This window comes from Nilaparvata lugens, chromosome 6, assembly GCF_014356525.2.
Source record: "Nilaparvata lugens isolate BPH chromosome 6, ASM1435652v1, whole genome shotgun sequence".
In the NCBI taxonomy this organism is placed as follows: Eukaryota; Metazoa; Arthropoda; class Insecta; order Hemiptera; family Delphacidae; genus Nilaparvata; species Nilaparvata lugens.
In genome coordinates this window covers 65,865,289-65,881,520 of record NC_052509.1, presented here as the reverse complement: position 1 = coordinate 65,881,520, position 16,232 = coordinate 65,865,289, and the positions used below count along the sequence as shown (strand labels likewise).

At 30.4% G+C, this 16,232-nt stretch overlaps 1 protein-coding gene across 6 annotated transcripts in view; it reads left to right on the top strand.

The window, feature by feature from the left end:
* The window catches only part of LOC111048259 (potassium voltage-gated channel protein Shaker), a 692,857-nt gene that overhangs the window by 646,396 nt on the left and 30,229 nt on the right, over positions 1–16,232 (top strand). For 5 of the 6 annotated variants that reach the window (XM_039431765.1, XM_039431761.1, XM_039431766.1 and 2 more), the window contains exon 5: positions 13,195–13,324. In XM_039431765.1, coding sequence (XP_039287699.1) covers positions 13,195–13,324 — 130 coding nt within the window. Of the gene's footprint in view, positions 1–12,866; positions 12,997–13,194; positions 13,325–16,232 lie in introns of all 6 variants that reach the window. The other variant, XM_039431762.1, reaches the window with a different exon arrangement.

The following is a 16,232-nucleotide window of genomic DNA, read 5'->3' as shown; positions in this document are numbered from 1 at the left end:
TGTAAAAATTTCAGGAGCTCCGCCACATCAATGCAGATAGATTCCCAATTATCAGGCTTCAGATACAATTGAGACAAAAAAATCAAGTGGAGTAGATTGAGCATGAAAATCTCTACAATTGATGTTTAGTAACATTTTCACCTAAAATTGAAAATAAGCTTTAAATTTGAGAAAATGTGATTATTCAATTGCAAATTATTGTTGATTCTATTAAATCATTCACTATGAAGAGATAGTAGACCTCATGTGTGTCTCCAGCGTTATTGCACTGCCACCAGCTGGCTCAAATCTTTAAATAGTAGACTTGAGATGCGCGGGAACACTAGCGTCAGGTGATCAATTTTCATAACGGCAAGGAAAGTTGTGTGAGTGCGCCACACCAGATTTTTTTTATTTATTGATAAACAGAACATAATTCTCTAAAATGATCGTGTTTATATTTTACAGCTGGCTATACGTCAGCTTATGAATTTCGGGGGATGCGATATTTTGATTTTCCACACAATCACTCGCTCACTTTTCACTATCCACAGACGACGAAAGTCTCAGCTGTTTCAGCCAAGGATCCTTTTAATGTCGTTCAGCGAGTTTCCCAAGGAGGAGACCTAGTGCAATCGAATATTTATATCATAAACCTAATAAAACAAAATAAAACTTGTAGCACCCTTTATTTATTAAAAAACTTAAAATAGTCGAACAAATTATTTATACTCAAAACTTAGAAAGCTTAAAGTAGAAGAAAAGATAATAAATAAAGGGTGCTACAAGTTTTATTTTGTTTTATTAATTTAAAAGCAGCCCATTTCAATAAGTGTTTTATCATAAACCAACTATGTTCCAAATTTCGTGAAAATCGTTAGAGCCGTTTTCGAGAACCGTTGAACATAAATAATAAGATATAAATATACAGAAATTGCTCGCTTAATATAATAGTATTAATATAGTGAGGTCCACGTTATACTGGCAGTATTTGATTGACATTGGTATTGCTATCCTTGTCTCTCACTCGACAAAGATAGATAAAGCTATCCTTCTATAGCGCCGCAACGTTGTCAAATCGTTTTTAACAATGTAGAAATATGATTGATCAGCAAAATATTTTATCTCGATTATGAGAATGAAATATTTAATAATTGGAGAATATATTTTCTTAGCGAATGATATATCTTTTTTACCATGAATGAACAGTCAGATATACCAATGTCAGTTATCCTCTATAGAAGGCAGTGGTAAGGCAGAGAATCAGCAACGCTTTTCTCCTATTCTTCATCAGACATACCGATGTCAGCTAAGGCTGTGCAAAGGCTAAAAATAAACTTTCTACTCGTGATATTTTCAAAGTTTCAAAATGATAAAGTTTTCTAAGGAAAACATTTTTTTCCGATCATTACTTTTTGAGATATGAGCGACTGAAGTTTGAAATTTTGGGACAGAACATTTCAAATTCTAGACTATATAAATCCATGAGATTTAGAGGATGGATTCTTCATGGTATTGTTGATCTAGGAAAACAAGAATTTTCTGAAAATATCAATTTTTGGAAAAGTTATTCAATTTACCAAAAATAACTCAACTAAAAAGTTATTTTTAGTAAATTGAATAACTATCTTGAAAATTTATATTTTCAGAAAATTTTTGTTTTACTGGATCAACAATACCATGGAGAATCTATCCTCTGAATCTCATGGATTTATTTCTTACCGAAGTTGAAATGTTCTGTTCCAAAAATTTAAACTTTAGGCGCTCATATCTCAAAAAGTTATGATCAGAAAAACATGTTTTCCTGAGAAAACTTTTTCATTTTGATAGCTTGATTATATAAAAATCAAAAAACTTTGAAAAATATCACGAGTAAAAAGTTTATTTTTAGCCTTTGCACAGCCTTAAATCCTCTATAGAAGGCACTAGCAATGCAGAGATCAGCAATTATGTTCTCCTATCTTTCTCCACTGACATTATAACGTGGACCTCACTATAATGCAACGGTTTCAATCTATATAATACTGTTGACTGGGAAAAACTGAGCCTTTTATGATTGTGAAATTAATGAGACGAGGTGTGGTTCACAGTTACTAAACCATTTTCAACCGCTTCTAAAAATACAAAACTGATTATCCTCGGCCATTTTGCAACCTCAAATTACTCCCTCTTCAAATCATAGAGAAGGAAGTCCACCTTCTAAATATCGCTCGTATCTACTCCATTGACAAAAATGGAGATCAATATTGTATATGAAAAAATGTGTATATATTTATGTAAATAATGAATTGGTTTTCAATTCGTTGAAATTGATTGTATTGAGTGAAATTCCTTGCTATGAGTAAAATTTTCAACAAGAAGATATGATAAGATATTTTTGAAAATTCATTGTTGTATATCTGATGGAAGAGATTATTGGTTCAAATTACGAGAACCATTTATTGTATGTTCCTTATGAAAATTGAATGAATTCTATGTAGTGCAGTTCATTAATATGCTCAATCTGCCAAATATGTATTATGAAGTCTCTACTGCTCATGTGGTTTTGATATATAGTCCAGGCAACGAATGTTGAAATAAAGTTATAGAGGGAAAAGTTTCGAACACAATTTTCAACTCCACAGTTCTTTTAAGGATAGTTAGAGGATTAACATATCAAAAGTCCTCACCCCTACCCCCTGTGCTAAAGGGGTGGGGGTGGTTTGAAAGTACCATTTTTTCATTTTTCGCATCTCGGAAACTATGCATCTTATGAACATTTGTGTTCTGTGAAAAATTAAAGCTTACAAAAACTATTCATATGAAAAACTTGAAGGCAGAAGTGTTTTCTCAAAAAATGTCTCACATTCAAGGGCGGATATCTCAGAAACTATGAGAGATATGAAAAAATGTAAAAGACAAAACTTTTTGGTAATTTTGTAAGCTTCAATTTTGCAGAGAATACAAATGTTCATAAGATGCATAGTTTCCGAGATGTATGCGAAAAATGGAAAAATGGTACTTTCAAACTACCCCACCCCTTTAGCACGGGGGGTAGGGGTGAGGAATTTTGATATGTTAATCCTCTAACTATCCTCAAAAGAGCTGTGTAGTTGAAAATTGTGTTCCAAACTTTTCCCTCTATAATCTTTCGTTGTCTGGACTATTATATTTTCATGAGAAATCCAAATTTAAATTAATCTGTACATAATTTTCAGAAGTTTTTAAAAAAGCAGTTTTCTCGAAATATTTACTCAAGTGAACAAACGTGGGAATGATTTGGATGATTAACATTTATGTATAATTATTATATAATAAAAATATTAAAAAGCTAGACCAAAGTCAAGTCACTTCTCTGCATTTCACTTGGTACCGGTGCAGTTACTATAATAATAAATTAAGGCTGTATACTCGTGATATTTTTCAAAGTTTTTCGATTTGTATATCATCAAGCTATCGAAATTAAAAAGTTATCTCAGGAAAACATTTTTTTTCGATCATTACTTTTTGAGATATGAGCGACTGAAGTTTGAATTTTTGGGACAGATCATTTCAAATTCGATACGATATAAATCCATGAAATTTAAAGGATGGATTGTTGATGGTTGATGTTGATGAACTTCATGGTATTGTTGATCTAGTAAAACAAGAATTTTCTGAAAATATCAATTTTCGGAAAAGTTATTCAATGTACTAAAAATAACTCAACTAAAAGTTATTTTTGGTTATTTTTAGTGAATTGAATAACTATCTTAAAGATTGATATTTTCAGAAAATTTTTGTTTTACTACATCAACAATACCATGAAGAATCTATCCTCTAAATCTCATGGATTTATCTCTTACCGAATTTGAAATGTTCTGTCCCAAAAATTTAAACTTTAGGCGCTCATAATATCTCAAAAAGTAATGATCATAAAAAAGTTTTCCTGAGAAAACTTTTTCATTTTGATAGCTTGATGATATACAAATCAAAAAACTTTGAAAAATATCACGAGTAGAGAGTTTATTTTTAGCCTTTGCACAGCCTTATGTAACTGTATAAACAGGTGACTGTAGCTTTATTTATTTAGCTTGTTTTATTCTAAATTTTCGGCCTTCTCGTTTACGGTAGCATTGCTGACCGCGCAGTATTTGAAAATATGTTCTCTTGAGAAAAAATTATGGAAAATTTCAAAACTGGTAGCGGTTCTTCATCACCCTAAAAGGAATGATTGAATTTTTTTCAAATCTGGATTTCTCATACTATAACTATATCAGTATATAGTTTTAAAATGACCAAGCACAAGGACTTTCATACCATATGTTTTGCAGTTTGTTGCATTTATCCATTCAAGTTATTATTTGACTGAAGGTTTGTGTGTGTGCACAAAGAGAACGGTCAGGCGTTCTGAATTCCAGCGGTCTTGGACGGATATAGATAAATAAATATGTTTAAACAGGATACACACCTCATAGATCGATTAAAACACTTAGAAACTTACATTATAATCGGAAATTTTAGATAGCTGGGCTACCTGGCCTAATGTAAGTTTCCAATTTTTTTAATCTATCTATATCGTGTGTTTCCTGTTTCGATTTACATTAAAAAACTTTTCTGATATGTGCGATAAATATATAAGGATATCTATAATATCTTCCATATTCTTTCAAGACCGCTCTGACCGCTGAACGCTGAACACTCTCCGCTTGCACACACTCTGAACTTTTTGCTACTAGTAGTATCTTCCAAAATTTGTAAAAAAATGATTTTTATAGCTACATAGAAGTTCCAATATTTCCAGATCATTTTTGGTCACTCACAAAAGAGTTGTATAGTGCTGGGATAGCCATGATGAGTTCGTAATAGAATAGATCATTAGCAAATCGTTACAGTAATCAATAACGGTTCTCAGATAATATCAAATTCATTTATTTATTCATAGACAATAGAAACAATGCAGGTAAAAACAACAGGCATTCGCCCAAAACTGCTTTATACCTTAATTTAGAATACACAGTCTAGAGGCTATGTAAATGATAACTTAATTCACGCACTATTTTGAGTCCAAAAAATGTATGTGTACTACAATAATTTTGAATTTATAACATCAATGAATTTAAAAATACGAATCCAAACAAAAATCTTCCTTCACAACCAATATTTGAGCTGATTAACAAGAAGAATAGTATAGTTTCTTATTGTACCAAGAAATAAAGGAAGCAATAGAATGTTCACTTTGAGGTATTTTCATTTAATTTTTTATGGTTCCAACTTGTGATAATTTGAGAACTGAATTTTAATTTATTACTGTTACACCCGGCTTTTGTTATTTGTGTTTTAAACTCTACATTAAGATTGAAAATTTTTTTTGAGAATCAGTTTACTCCTTTTAATAGTTGAGTTCCTAATTTTTATTTCTTACATTTGTTGGGTGATTTATCAACATATTTGAGTTTCTAAGTCAGATAATGAAAGTATAGTAGATTTCTGTTTTATGTGAAGTTAACTCAGTTGTCATTTTTGAAATTCTTGTATTTTATTTGTCCCTCAGTTCTAAGTAAGCTATACTACTCACAAATCTCTCCATATTCCATTGTAGCTATTATTCTATCCATATCGCTCTATCATTGTGACACCAAGATTTATAAATCTTAGCATCTTGATTATTAACAGTATATAATCTATATTATCGGAGAAATGAGCTTGATAATAGTACTGAAATTTACTGACTATCCCAATATTTTCAACTAGGGATGTTTCTATCAATAACTGTTACTCTTTGGAACGCCAAAATAAGGAACTTTTTCAAATTCAAAACCTCCTGGCTATCCCAATATCTTCAACCAGGATTACTTCTAGTAATAACTGTCACTCTTTGAAACATCTAAGGAACTTATATAAATTCAAAAAAATATTCACTTCCTCAATGTTTAAAACGTGAATAAAAATAAATCAAAATCTAAATTGAAAATATCAATGTAATTAACTGTTGGAATTTACTCATTCAAATGTTGTACAATATTTAGCAAGGAAAAATGTAAATTGATGTAATTTTGTTGTGCATTTTTGTGTCTCAGTATTGTATGAATATTCTATTTCATGGTTTTGAGTTATTTTTTTCAGGGCTCGCAAAGTATGCAGCTGGGGAAAACCAGTTTCCCAATTTTCAGTATCCGGATTCACTGATACTACTCATTTCTCAATTTTAAATGAATCAATTTCTTGAAGTGTTTCTAGTGTATGCTAGTTCATTATATGATTTTATATAATTATTTTGTGTAACTTATGTTGTTATTGTGTGAAGCTTGATTTGAATGGTAGTCATTTCATACCTTATATAAATGAAATAGAATGATATTTGAGATTCAATCTATCTCACAAATTTTAGAGATGATAAATAATAAATGAATATATCAATAGCATTTATTTATTCTAGCTACAAATAGCCATGGAATAAAAACATTATTTACCGTAATATTTGGTGGAGTTAAAACTTATATTCCTCTCTACCTCTAGTTGGAATAAATTGCTATCACTTCCCTTTACTAGGATTTCATATTACAGTATGAGTATTATCAATAAAGAGCTTTGCATAGGGTTGGAAATATTTCCAGTATTTAGAGAATACTCTTTAAATTAGAGAATATTAGAAATTAGAGAATTCTCTATCTGGGAGAATGCTCTCTCCCATTCATAAGTATAATATGATTTGTCGAATAGATTTTAATTTATTATTGAGATAATAGTGAATAATAATAATTTATTATAAATTTGGGAGAGGAATAGCACAAGGTTACCTTAATTTTTCTTTCCCTATCATTTTGATGATGTACTTATTTTATCAATCAATATTGAATAATAATGAATAGAAGTTATCCAATTTATTTAATGAATAAAATTGCAGGGAATATACTCTCTCTTCTAGATGAAGGAAATATCTATTCTAGTTCTATTCTCAAAAAAAGAACATGTTACAAATACTTGAAATGTTTTTGTATAGAATAGTACTACTGCTCACCTAGAGTTTGTGTGAGTGAGGAGGAATAAATCAAATTCTTAACAACAGTACAATATTACAAGGAAAACACGACAAAGATATTAAGTTATTGGCCAAATTTATCAAATTCTATGGCTCAAGAATATAACAATGAAAGAATACAAAAAATATTTATCATTTATACATCATAATATGTTGTAGCCCAATCATAATAATATAAACTAAAGTCATTAGCTACATTTATCAACTACTGCTCAAAAATCTAATAATATATATTAAAAATTCATATTTATTTCTAAAAACGTTCAATAATGTAGTAGAAAGGCTACTATTTCCATCAAAAATATTAGGTACTCATTTGGTTCTATTGATGATTAACCTTTTCTAGGCTCTCAGTATATTTCTCCAGTGTAAATTTAGATCTCAAGAATTTCTTATTCACTGGTGATTAATAACGTTTACATTTGATTCCACTTTATAATTACCGTAAATAATTCACTTAATTCCATTTAATTTGAATGCTTTTTCGTCCATATAAATCAAGCTTCAACTCACATATTAGTTCCTCAGATTGGTCACGTGATTCTTCAATCAATAATAAATTTGATAGACCTCTATTTTCGGGGAAAATGTATTTAATGTTACCTGTTAAAACGTTTAATTATTAACTTCTACTTCTTCTTACCTGTTGAAACGTTCAATTATTAACTTCTACTTATCCTTACCTGTTAAAACGTTCAATTATTAACTTCTACTTCTTCTTACCTGTTAAAACGTTAAATTATTAACTTCAACTTCTTCTACAACATATTCAATAGAATTTTTATTTAGTGCATGTAAGTTATGCTACAGGATTTTTCAAGAATAGGCTAACTTCAGTTTAAGGTATCAGGATATTATTAATGACACTTTGATTTAATTTTATTTTCCTGTTTATTGTTCGATTGAAATCAATTTTACCGTAGTATAAATTGAATACAATACGATAACTTTCCTTGGTAGTTCCTTGAATATAAAAATCCATATATAAAATCCAATATAAAAAACCCAACCTAACCTAACCTAACCTATCAAAAGTAGAACTCATATTTTTCAGTTTCCATGTAGACAAAATTTCCTTGAAACCTGTAAAAAGTAACCTTTTATTAGGGTAGCCTACAGATTTTCCCTCCTGACAATTTAATATTCTGAATAAAAGATTCTCTCCTAGTAGCATGATTCATCCTCTCAGTGTTGGAGCCAAAAGTTGGATGATTTTATCAGATTTCTATTAATTTATTCATTCATAAATGGCATAGGCCTAAACAACTGATCATAGAATGATTGAGAACGAGAAGATATCTTTCTATAGTGAGGTCCACGTTATAATGGCACTGTTTAATTAACAATGGTATTGCTATTTTTGTCTATCATTCAACAAAGCGGATAGCAGATTTGTTCAATTGCCAGCTCATCCTTTAAAAATGTGCAATCATATCATATTAAGCGAGCAATTTCTGTATATTTATATCTGGTTATTTATGTTTAACGGATCTCAAAAACGGCTCTAACGATTCACACGAAATTTGGAACATTGTAGGTTATGATATAAAAATTCGATTGAACTAGGTCTCATCCTTGGGAAAACTCGCTGAATGACATTAAAATGATAATTCATCCTTGGCTGGAACAGCTGTGGATATAGTAGAAAAGTGAGTGAGCGAGTGAGTTTGTGAAAAATCAAAATATCGCGTCTCCGAAATTCATAAGGAGACATATAGCCAGCTGTGAAATATAAACAATTGTGTTCTGTTTGTTAAATGAAAATTCTGTTTATCAATAAATAAAAATAACGAGCAAAGCTCGGTGCCACGATATTTGATAATTAATTAACGAAATATTTCATCTCAATTGTATAAATTCATTATGAAATTATTAAAAAATATAATTTCTTGCTTAATAAAAAATAATTTATTATTTTAAACGAGAATGACAGTTAATATTACATCAATAAACCTGTATCAGCTATCGCTTTCTCGCTTTGCTCTGTTGCCAGATTGTTTTTTAACAATGTAGAAATATAATTAATTAACAGAATATTTAATATTGATTATGAAATCATTATTTATAGATATTTACAGATATTTTTAATCATTATAAAATCATTTAAAAATATAATTCCTTGCTTGATAAAATATAATTAATTATTTTAAACGAGAATGAACAGTTAAAATTACATCAATAAACATGTATCAGCTACCCTCTATAGAAGGCATTGACAAGACAGTGTTTCGGCAACGTTGTTCTCCTATCTTTCTTCACTGCCATTATATCGTGGATTTCATTCACTATAGTAGCATGATTCCTCTCATTGTTGAAGCCGAAATTTGGATGATTTAATTAAATTTTTATCAATTTGTTTCGTAAATGACATAGACCTAAACACATAATCTTATAATTAATTGGAAATGAGAAGATATCTTCATATAGTATAGGAAACCCATCCCTGTTATGATGAATAAAAGCATGACACTGTAGGTAACTAATCACAGTTATTCAACTAATTTATCGTTTGTCTGAGATGAAACTTTTAATTCGGTTCTTCGCGATGAGGAGTTCCTAGTTTCTAGATTAGTTCTAGAATTATCTAATAGAGATAGACAATATTCAGAATACTGTAAATAACGTTTTTGAAATGTTTTTGATACAACCTAGTTCTCGTCATTGTAAATTTATAAGCATCTAGAGGAAAACGAAATAATTGTTATTTGTTCAACTAGAGAAACTGTGTTTAGAATAGATTATGCATGAGAGTGGTCTTAAGTTAGATGGTCAAATTTTGAAAATTTGTAAAGTATTTTCAGTATACTATCTTCTCTAAGAATTATAATCCTATTTCTTTGAGATTATCTGTCTTCTGAGGTCTGAGGAACTTATTTTAGTTTTATCTAGAGAGTAGAGTAAATATGAGCAAATCTCAAATTATCTAAGTTATAAAAAACTACCCTCCTTATGTAAGAAACTAAATTCCACCTCATTTTACCACTTCATGCAGTCTCTATGTGGATCACTCATTTATTTATTAAATAGTTTTCATTTATTATGATGTGCAAACCTTAGTTTGAGGTGATTGTCTCTGGAGTCAGAACCTTATAAAAACGCACACGTTGGATTATCTACGTGCTCTCGGTTTACTGTTGGAAAGGTGACCGTATGAGGCCAGTTCCGCTTGCAGATAGCTATAAGTTTCAACATCGCTTCTGATGGTTGTGAACTCACCTAAAACTATACGTCCATTCTTATCTTCAATCCAATTATCATTACCTATATCTCCAATTAATTACCAAAAATCCTGGGGATCATAATTTTCAGCCAAAAAATACTGAGTTCTGCTTTAAGATAACGAAAAAATCATGCTTCTAACCTAACCTTACCTAACCTAACCTAACCTAACCTAACCTAACCTCACCTTTTCTTGAAATTTCTGTTTCCAAAGTTTCATTTTCAAAGTTTACTCTCATATATGCTACCCGATCAAGCTCTTCTTAGAAATTTATCTATTTATTCATTTATTCATTGATAGAATATAATTCTCAACTATGAATGATTAGGAAAGGAACCAAACAGGCCTAAAGCCCAAAACTGTTCCTTTCCCAAATTTGGATAGAAATTTCCCAAAAACAATAAGTTCAAATTTTTAAAATCACCTCAAAGATCATGGAAGTGAGAAATGATTCACAAAATTGTTTGTATAGAGATTATCTCAAACTCAATAAGAAGGAAAATTATTCTCAAAAATAATGTCCATTCATAATAAGAAAACAAAGATATTGTCAAATTTCACTAAAAAGTTTTTTAGTGAAATTTGACAATATCTTTGTTTTCTTATTATGGAGAGATTTCACAACATCACCATCAATTCTACTAATTTTATTAATGTCCATTCATTTTTAGTAGGTACAGTACCTACAGTTTAGTACAGAGAGAATCAACAGGATAAACCCAAAATTGTTTCTCTCCATAATTTTGATAAAAATAGTCCAAATGAGGCTATGGAAACCGATCACAAAAATTTACTAGAAAAAATTGACTAGAAAAATTGTATCTGGGTTGATCAGAAAGAAAAACAAATGATTATTACACTTGAAAATACATTAATAAATTGAAAAATATTAGAAAAAAACTTGATAAATTTGAAGCTATAGTGAGGTCCACGTTATAATGACAGTGGATAAAGATAGAAGAATAGCGATGCCGATTCTCTGCATTAATTAATCATATTTCTACACTGTTAAAAACATAATTGGCACCTTTGTGGACCTACAAAAGGATAGTACCACCGGCTTTGTCGAATGATAGACAAGGATAGACAAAACCAAAGTTGATCAAATACTGTCATTATAACGTGGACCTCACTATAGAATAGTTTTAAAATTTATGTTTCCTCTTGCTTAAACAAACTTAGAAAGTATGGGATGATTCTCTACATATTTTTCTAGTTTTCAGCTTGAATACGGTAATTAGGTCTTTGTTACTTTAAGAGGAGGTGATGACATATGGTAGAGAGTACACTTTGGGAATGATTCTTTGCATATTTTTCCTAGTCTCCAGTTTCACTAATCAGGTTTTTGTTGCTTTGAGAAGAGGTGACATGATAGAGAGTACTCCAATTATTTTCTAGATAGGCCTAATAGTTTTAAAGCTGCGTTTACACCAAAACTATTAACAAAATTTTAACAACTTAATCCTTCATAGATTCTATTGGATTGAACATAACTTGTCATACACATGGAGAGCATATGTGTTTGTCAAGTTCCGTTCAATCTAATAGAATCTATAAAGATTAAGTTATTAACATTTTGTAAACGCAGCTGTTTTTTTTCTTGCTTAGACAAATTGAATAAGGGTGTGAATGATTTTCTACATATTTTCTCTAGTTACTATTTTCAACAGTTTGTGTTTTTATCGTTTCTGAGAAGGTTCATGTTTCGTTTAGCTGAGATGATAGCTATTATATTGAATTATTTGTATAGTTTTAATATTTCCCTATTACTTAAACAAATTCAATAAGGATGGATATGATTTACTACACATTTTCTCTATAGTGAAGTCCACGTTATAATGGCAGTAGAGAAAGATAGGATAAAAACGTTGTCGATCCTCTGTCTTGTCAATGCCTTCTATAGATGGTAGCTGATACAGGTTTATTGATGTAATATTAACTGTTCATTCTTACTTAAAATAATCAATTATATTCTCTTGAATTGATAATAATCAATTCAATTATATTATATATATTATCAAGTGAGAAATTATATTTTTCAATAATATCATAATGAATTTACATAATTGAAATGAAATATTTTGTTAATTATCAATTCCACATTTTTAAAGGACGAGCTGGCAATTAAACAAAGCTGCTATCTGCTTTGTTGAATGATAGACAAGGATTTAATAATAAATTTACATAATTAAGATGAAATATTTTGTTAATTAATTATCAATTCCACATTGTTAAAAGGTCGAGCTGACAACTGAACAAAGATGCTATCCGCTTTGTTGAATGATAGACAAGGATAGCAATACCATTGCTAATCAAACACTGCCATTATCTTTGGTGAAAACAGAAATTTTAAACTTAACCTCACTTTGAACTATTTATGTGCCAAAATCAAGGAATTGAAGAAGTTTTGGGCAATTGCCTGTTTCTCTTTCCAAATATCGTGTTTGTGACTGTTCTAATAAATAAATAAATAAATAAATTATAACGTGGACCTCACTTTAGTTTATAGTTTTAACAATTATTAGTGTTTCTATTGCTTTTAAGGAAATGACCAAGGATGAATATGATTTTCTACACATTTTCTCTAGTTACTAGTTGCAATAATTAGCGTTTTTGTTGCTTACATGATACTATTTCCACTCGCTTAGCTGTGTATGTGTGTTGTAGGCGTAATACTGTTCTCTTCGGCGGTCTACTTTGCTGAGGCTGGCTCGGAGATGTCGTTCTTCAAGTCGATCCCGGACGCGTTCTGGTGGGCAGTCGTTACTATGACAACGGTTGGCTATGGCGACATGAGGTACTGGTGCCTAGTGTTCTATGTCTTTCTCATGCCGGCTCCACATGTTTGCCCAGTGAAGGCCAAACCACGATCCACGATGGTGGTCAGTGAAGCATCCACACACTGACGTCGGTGGTGGGATGTGATTGGGCCAACGTGTGGATCCTGCATCAGTGTGTGCTATGTCTTCTCACTCCCCCGCCCTACTTCTTACAGGTGTGGTGCTATTCTCGTCAGCTGTCTACTTCGCCGAGGCCGGCTCGGAGAATTCTTTCTTCAAGTCGATTCCGGATGCCTTTTGGTGGGCGGTAGTTACCATGACTACCGTTGGCTACGGTGACATGACGTATGATCAACATTAACGAATTTCCCTCATTTTTTTATTATTCTATGTTGTTCTAACTTTGGTTGAGTTTGCATTTCTGTAACATTTTTAATAACATCATTATTAACATTTTATGGAAAGTTGGCATTTCTGTAACATTTTTAATAATGCATCATTAATAACAATATTATAGAGGTGTTGTTCAGTTTGCATTTCTATAAAATGTTTAAAGCAGCGTTTACACCATAGTTATTAATAAAATGTTTATTTCTTCATCCTTAAGCTGCGATTAGACCAAAGTTATTAAAAAAATGTTAATAACTCAATCCTTATAAATTATATTAGATTGAACAAAACTTATCATACACATGATGAAGATGTGTGTTTGTCAATTTCCATTCAATCTAATAGAATCTATAAGGATTAAGTTATTAATATTTTGTTAATAACTTAATCCTTATAGATTCTATTAGATTGAACATAACTTATCATACACATGATAAACATAAATGTGTTTGTCAAGTTCCTTTCAATCTAATAGAATCTATAAGGATTAAGTTATTAATATTTTGTTAATAACTTAATCCTTATAGATTCTATTAGATTGAACATAACTTATCATACACATGATGAACATAAATGTGTTTGTCAAGTTCCTTTCAATCTAATAGAATCTATAAGGATAAAGTTATTAACATTTTGTTTGGTATAAACGCAGTTTTAAAGATTCTATTAGATTGAACATAACTTGTGCATATGTGTTTGTCAAGCTCCATTTAATCTAATAGAATCAATAAGGACGGAAAAATAAACATTTTGTTAGTATAATTTTGGTGTAAACACAGCTTAATAATGAATCATTATTAACAATATTATGGAAAGTTTGCATTTCTGTAACATTTTTAATGATGATGATTATTAAGAGTATTATGGAAGTGGACTGGTGATGACCTGTCGCTCATTCTCTGTATTTAGTTTAATAGATGCACACATGTAGCCTGGCCTCATATAGCATAGGTTTAATTCAGTAGATACTAAACTGAGAACTTAGTCTAATATAAGTAGATTCAGTGCCGGTTGCACAGCAGCCGGTTAAATTTTAACCGTGATTAAATCCACGAGAACCAATCAGAGAAGCCGTCTTATCAAAAACGCCTTCTCTGATTGGTTCTCGTGAAATTAATCACGGTTAAAATGTAACCGGCTGTTGTGCAACCGGGCCTCAGGGAGTACACAGATACTCTGATCAGTAGAATCAGCCTCATATAGGAACTGAGCTCAATATGGGAGGGTTTATAGAAACAAAATATGTAGATAAGATTGGTGTATTTTTTGTTTGGTCTCAATAGGGAATAGCGATCTAATTTAAATTGAATAGATGCACACATGTAGCCTGAATCAGTCTCGTATAATATAGGTTTGATTCAGTAGATAAAACAGTTAGACAAATGAGTAGATTCAGGGTTATATAGAATAGAATATGTAGATAAAATTGATATATTTTTTTTTAGTCCTAATAGATGCATACATGTAGACTGATATGTAGAGTTAGCCTCGTATAGGTTCAATCCAGTATTATATCAATACCTTAGCCTAAAATGAGTAGATTCAGAGAATATATAAAAAGGAATATAGATTAGATTGATGTATTTTTCAATGAGACAGTATATCCTGAACTTAATAAAGTTATAAATATCATTACAGTTGTGTTGTGGGTGATGTTGTGGTACTGTCAATGTGTGTTGGAGTGGATTGTCAACCACTTTCATTATTATAAAATATCATAATATATACAGAACCTGGTTTCGTGGCTTTATATATTATAATAATAAAAAGTGGTTGATAGTTTAAATTTGTGTTTTCATTATAAATATGAAGAACTCAGCCTCATTTGAGTAGATTCAGAAAGTATATAGAACAGAAGATATAGATTTGATTCGCATATTTTTTAATCAGGATTTCTCAAGATAATATAAGTCCAATAAGAAAAAAATGAACTGTAATCTAGCCTGAGTATATTTAAGGAAGTACTGTAGAACAAAACATAGATTGGATTGGTATATTCTTCTAATCAAAATGTCTCAAGATATTGTAGGTCCAATAAGAAAAAAATTAATTGTAATCTAGCCTGATTATATTAAGGGATGTAGAACAAAACATAGATTAGATTGGTATATTTTTCCATAAAAAATTTCTCAAGATAAAATGTCCAATAAGAAAAAAATGAGTTGTAATCTAGCCTGATTATATTTAGGGATGTAGAACAAAACATAGATTAGATTGGTATATTTTTCCAATAAAAATGTCTCAAGATAAAATGTCCAATAAGACAAAAATGAATTGTGATTTAGCCTGAATAGATTATTTAGGGAGGTGGAAGAGAGGATATATTAGATCATATTGGTAACTTTTCCTATTATACAGAATATCCTGAGAGAATAGTTTCAATTTAGTACCGTACTCAATAAAAACTAGCTTCAATTATGAAAACACTGGTATTCTGTCAAAAATATCACTTATTTGGCAAAATCCCAATATTTTCATTACTGATAGATATCACAACGTTTCACCAGCAACAGTATTCAGCTTCAATTAATTCAGGGATGTAAAAAAGAATATGAAGATTAGATCGATATAATTTTTAAATCAGACAGAGTGTGTAAATAATAATTATTGTTCATTCTTCATTTACAAAATTATCATTTGGTTATAGTTTTTACTACCTGAGAAGATGGGGTTGAGGATTTAAATCTCAACTAGATTGAGTCACTAAATAAGTAGATCTCCCTGATAACTTCATTTATTGCATTGAGATAATCTTATAATAGGTTAGGTTAGGTTAGGTTAGGTTAGGTTAGGTTACATAGGTTTTTTATAAAAATATTTGGGACTCAGTAGGTTTGGTGTGTAGGCCTATAGAAGAAATTAA